General features: G+C 47.9%; 1 protein-coding gene across 2 annotated transcripts in view; it reads left to right on the top strand.

Moving 5' to 3' along the window:
- Positions 1 to 870: 870 nt before the first annotated feature.
- DACH2 (dachshund family transcription factor 2) overlaps positions 871 to 6,000 on the top strand; it is a 306,381-nt gene continuing 301,251 nt past the window's right edge. For both annotated transcript variants that reach the window (XM_086470121.1, XM_086470122.1), the window contains exon 1: positions 871 to 1,361. In XM_086470121.1, coding sequence (XP_086326247.1) covers positions 871 to 1,361 — 491 coding nt within the window. The remainder of the gene's footprint in view (positions 1,362 to 6,000) is intronic.

The raw sequence follows: 6,000 nt of genomic DNA, 5'->3' as shown, positions 1-6,000 counted from the left end.
AAATTAAGCAATTACACGCCAGACCTCCCGAAAACGGACTTTGCCTCCTGCGACGGATCACCACCTTTCACGTCTCACACCTCCCTCCGTCCCGCTTGCGCCGCACACGCGCCCCTCTCTGGAGGGGCTCGGGTCGCTTCAGGCCCGAATCGCTTGCCGCTCCCTGCCACTGCCTCCGCCGCCCGTCCACGGCAAAGGGGAACCGCACGTCGGCGGTTTCTCAGTAAGTGGCAAGTCGGCTGTAACCTAACAGAGCCGTGCGCTGCTGCCCTCTCTCCCGCTTTCCGTCAGCTGTGGCAGAGCACAGGTGTTTTAACATTCAGCAACGTACCAGAGCGCAGCGACCGCTAAAACTACCGAGGCCGGGGGCCGGCTGCAGCCCTGCCCTCATCTGCCTCAGAGCGCCGGGGCAGCGCTCGCGGGGTCCCCTCAGCCCAGGGAGCGCCCACCGAAACTTTCCTGCCCCGTCGCGCAGAGAAGAAGTTTTCGGGAGCCCAGGAGAGGCGCGAACCGGTCGGGCTCCCCGCCCTCGCGCACGCAGCCACCCACCCCGCTCCCGCCTCGACCCAGCCCGACCGTCTCACTCCCCTCGGCCCAGGTGCTGCGGCCGGCGCTGCCCCGCCCCGCCCCGCCGCCAGGCAGCCACTCGCCGAGGCCGCGCTGACAGCGGGCGGGGCGCATTGGCTGGAGGGCGCTGTCACTCTTCCCCCCCGGCGACGCTGGGGAGGGGTCTGGGCGCGCGGCTGGCGGCGGCCGCTGCGTGTGGGAGGGCGGGCGCGCGGCTCTGTTTTTAGTAGTACCGCAAAGAGCGCGGCGAGAGTGCGCGCGAGGGGAGCGGGCTGAGGCGCCGCGGCGGGAGCCAGGCTGGCCATGGCTGTCTCCGCGCCGCCCGTCATCGCCGCAACTTCCAGCGGCGGCGCGGGGGGTTCGGCGGGCTTGTTCCGGGCGGACCCGCTGTACTCCAGCCCCGCGGAGTCCCCGCGCCTCACCAACAGCCTCGTCAACAGTTTCCTCTCCGCCGGCAGCGGCGGGGCCGGCGCGGGCGGTGGCGGCGGCGGGGGCGGCGGCAACGAGTGTAAGATGGTCGACCTGCACGGGGTGAAGGTAGCCTCGTTCCTCGTGGAGGGGCAGGAGCTGATCTGCCTGCCGCAGGTCTTTGATCTCTTCCTCAAGCACCTGGTGGGGGGACTGCACACGGTCTACACCAAGCTGAAGCGGCTGGATATATCGCCCGTGGTGTGCACAGTGGAGCAGGTCCGCATCCTGCGGGGGTTGGGGGCCATCCAGCCCGGCGTCAACCGCTGCAAGCTCATCACCAGGAAGGACTTCGAAACTTTGTACAACGACTGCACCAACGCGAGGTGAGCCACAAAACTTCGCTCTTCCTCCGGCCGCTGGGGGCCGCGGCCCGCGGGGAGCCGTGCCCGGGGGTGGGGGCCGCCGGGTCCCCTCCCCTCCCTCTCCCCGCGGGCTCCCGCTGTGTGTGTATGTGTGTGTGTGAAGGGGGGGGGGGCCCTCGGGGCGCTGGGCGGCCACCCACCGCCCTGGGCGGGGGAGCCCCGGGCCGGGCCCGGGCGGCGCCTGGGGAGCGGGGCTGAGATGCGGCGGTGCCGGGAGGGAGGCGAGCACCGCGGCGGTGCTGGCATGGCAAACTTCTAGGGTTCCTCCGGCCCCCGCGGTGGCTGGGACCGCCGAGTAGCGGGGCTGCTCGGCGCGCCGGTCGTCAAACTTTTCCCCTGGCAGGGAAAGCTGATAGTTCCCGTATACACTCCGAAAAAATCCACAACTAAACCCAAAACCCAAAAACCCTAAAACAAACCCCGAAAGTTTTCTCCATTATTTTTCTTCCGCTGAAACTTTCAGTTCTCAGGACTCTCGGCTCAGAGGGGCGAGCGCGGGCTGCGGTGCGGCGGCAGGGGGATGCCCGGGGGAGGCCGGGCGGCTCACGGGCAAACTGTTGCTCGGTGTTGTGCCGGAATAATTTTACGTCACGCAGCCGAGGGGTCTGGTGTGGCCGTAGCCCCTGCCCCGTCGTGCTTAAATCACTAAGCTCAGAGTGGGTTGTATTCACGGGAGATTCCTGCTGGGTCCTTCATACTCGGGGTTGTAATGCTGGTTTGTGACCTCAGAGCTGCTGCCTTTAGAAATGATAATGATCCGATAAACACAAAAAACCCCTCTCGGGGCTTAATAGCAGTACGCAGTGCAGCGGGGCAGGCTGTGAGACAGGGCGGTTGGAGATGACACTTCCTAGTTCAGCAGTTCGGACATCCCTCTTCGGAAATACCGGCGTTTCGGCGTGCCCCTGCTTTCTGTCTGGCAGGAAACTTTCTTTATAGAGATGGTTTCGGAGAGCTTGGGGTGCAGTATCTGACTTGCAGCATGCCAGTATTTAGCAACTTTGTTTTTTGTGTGTCACTGTTTGTGACTGCTTAGGACTGAATGTGTTGGGGGCGGTTTTTTTAGTAGCCCCTTAAGTATGCGCTAATTCGGGGCCTGATCCTGTTCTTGCTGCTGTGAGTTTAAGCAGGAGCCGACTGGATGTCCGCTCTTGATGAGCAATATTTGTTTTGTTTCAAATTATTTTGTGTTACAGGTGATGTTTTAGAGGTGCTTGCACTCAGTTCCTTGATATGTTTATTTGAATCATATGCTTTTTCTTTTGCTCGTGTTCTGTTTCTGTAACACCTTCTCCCGCTGCCCATTTATTTCTGTAATGTACCTCTGTGACATCACAACTACTGCCTTATTAAAATGATGGTGTTATAAATAAGGTCTGAGACTAATTTGAGTTACTGAATCTAAGATTACTAAGGGACATGTTTAACATGTAGATGCTTCCCTGAAATGTTTCTGAAACTTGACTAGCGTGAAAGTTGACCATTAAAGAAATACATCTTTTTAATTCCTGTGACCGTGACAAAGTTTTTCCTTAGGGAAATACGGGATCTGATGTGATGATTCAGCCTTTAGGTGCAGTCTGTTTTCTGCTCTTTTACAACCAATGATTTAAGATCCAGAAATGCTGAAGCGTGAAATGTTTAAAACTATTTCATGACTTTTTTTTTCCTTTGACAAAGACCGTGATAGAAAGAGGGAATAAGTAACGCAAGGAGCAGCTGAGAAGGGAGGCCAGGGGAGCTGTAAGTGAGGAACCAAGTGATGCTCTGAGGGTCTGAAAGGAGCACTCGGAGGAATGGAGACCTGGTCAAAGGATGAAGATACGGCAAGAGTGCTGTTGAGGGGGGATCTGATAGGGCAGAAACATGTCTGAATGGAGTCGAAGCTCTCAGCTGAGAAAGTACATTCAACACGTGTGTAAGCACAACTCTCCCTGCCTAGTGATGAAAACGCTATGGCTATTTACCTGTTCGGGAATAGCAGATCCTTTTTCATTTCCCAAAACATTTCTTGTTTATTGAAGCATCGCTCAACCTATATTTATATCTCTTCAAAATGCCTCCAAGTTGAATAACCTGATCATATCATTTTGTATTCATGGTTTGAGGTGTAATGCATGACAAGTGTTATCAGCATATATGAAACTTTTCTCAAGTATTGTAACTTAACAATGTTAATTGTATTCCATCATGCTAATTGAATGCTTAATATGTAATTTTATTTACAGATTTTTTTTTTTTCCTTGAACAGCCCATACTTAATGGGAGAGGATGTTGGGTAAAAATAGCTAAATACATGAGTGATCTAATTTTTGTTTGCTGTGAAGTGACCTGGGAACTACTGCAGTGCGTGGTACCAAACAAATAAAACGCGGCAGAAGTGTTACAGCTACACATGCAGTATTTAGGTTCTGCACCTGGCAAGTAGTGTCTCGGAAAAGATGTGATCTTTAGAAGGAAACCTTTTAATACGTATGGTTCTACTGCATGACTCAACTTTCAACTCTGAATATTGTGTGTTGCTTTTGTAATGTATATATATTTTATAGAGATTTAGAGAGATTTATACATATATTTGAATACTGTAGTAATACTGCATTAAACTCAAGAGCTGCCAGAAAAAAAAGCAGTAAGAAATGCTGGCTATCATTGTTTTCGATGTTAGTTGACTTCTAAAAGTCGACGTTTTTTATGTTAGTGTACACTTATAGTTCTTTCTTTAATTGGAATGTGAACCATCAATGGTATATAATTAAAAAACAAATTCTACTTTTCCTGCTTACTGTTGCATTTTTTTTGAGTTGAGCTTGCTCACAGAGCTCCTGAGTTGCAGAGAAATATACCTGTAAGAGAAGGTTTTTTGCATGTTTGTTCTCTGTGTGTCATGCTAGTTATGTATACCTAGCATCTTTGACCTTTGTATTTTTTAAACAGTACATGCATAATTTTCATTCATGTGTAAACAAAATGTTCCGAACTTTGATTGTTGTTAGCCATCACGTTATCTAATTTGGAAGCCAGGTTTGTAAAACGAAGTTAAGTGTTCATTTCATTACAGGTAGCATCTTCAAGTGACTAGGGAGTACAACAGATTTATGAAATTTGGTTACTAATTTGCAACACCTTAGAAGATGCCTTAAATTATGGACGCATGCTTAATTTTAGTAGTAAAGCGTAACATTTACTTAAAGTAGAAAAATATAATGAAGTTTTATTTAAAAATGAAATCTGAAACTGTAGTGAGAACATTTTCATGATGGTAAATATATCAGTGCTTAAAATTAGGATTATAAGAGTGTGATCGTAACCTGTTCTATGGGGTTTCTGTATTTGATGGATGCCATTGGCTACTGAAAAAGTGTAGTGTTGCTCTGGGTTATTCAGTGACTAGTAAGAATACTTCCCAGAAAACAGTGTCCCGGTACATGGCTTATCTTTGTGATTTAAAGTACCCAGTTAAGCTAATATTTTCTATTACTTTGGCTATTCACAAACAATAAGAGGCTTTAGAAATTAATTTAAGCAGTAAATGCAGACATTTTATTTTATGAGGTAATGAGGGTCTAGTCATGTTGTCTATTAAAAGCTACCCTATAGTCAGCATAGTGTTTTATTAGGAGAATGATGTCAAGATTGTAATTAAAGCAATCCAGTCGTATAGCACTGCACAGAGCTTCCTTGTATATTGATTTTAAGTGTGGACATCTGATTACATAAACTCCTTTGACTAAATAAATATTTAGTATGCATCCAGACTTGGCCAAACTTGTGAATTTTGGAGGTGCTAGCATGTTAAAATAATAATAAAAGATCAGTTTCTCAATTTCCGTTTTCTCTTTAGAGAGGAGACTCTTCTTGAGAGAGATCCCTGCCACAGTGGATTCTGCTAGAGATGCAGAAAGGAATTGTTCCACTTTCTGAGCAGATTAATTATACTTTTGGAAAATTCCCTCTTTCTTTTTGGACATTTTGAAAGTCTATGCTTGTTCAAAACTACCAAAATGCTTGAATATTTTAATCAGATGCATATCTAATCTGGAGAAGCCTTGATTAAAATCCCTTCTTTTTTTTTCATAGCAGTAGAGCTCCCCATTTAAAGTGTAACATGCTTTTCCTCCAAAATGGAGTATTTTTATGTTTCCTGCATGTGTAGATGCATAATACATATGTAATTTTCTACTGAGACTTCTGCAACTGAAAAATACTGTGTTTTTGTAGGAAAGACAAAAAAGCTAAACAATTAGGTATTAATGATATTCTTGTTGCATATTCAAAAGGTCTTTGCAAGCATTTCTTCTCCTTTTTTTCTTTTCACCATTTCAACCTGCAGAACTCTTCACTGTCACTCCAAATCACACAATTCTACAAAGATAAAACAACATTTAAACTCATTTGCTTTGGGAGGGAAATTGAGCATTTGCACCCAATAAGCCTGATTGTGGAACTGCATGCAAATTGTGTTTTGATTTATCTCTTTTGCACTTTTTTCCATTTGAATTGATCTTGCATTAATTTTGCCAAGCGGCTCTGTGAGGCTGCAGATGTTGCCCTGTGTTTAATAAATCAATGAGACAGATCTGAATGAATCACTTCAGATGGA

This window comes from Leptosomus discolor, chromosome 9, assembly GCF_034619465.1.
Source record: "Leptosomus discolor isolate bLepDis1 chromosome 9, bLepDis1.hap2, whole genome shotgun sequence".
NCBI classification, from domain to species: domain Eukaryota; kingdom Metazoa; phylum Chordata; class Aves; order Leptosomiformes; family Leptosomidae; genus Leptosomus; species Leptosomus discolor.
The sequence above is the reverse complement of the archived record's forward strand: the minus strand, read 5'-3'. Positions and strand labels throughout refer to the sequence as shown.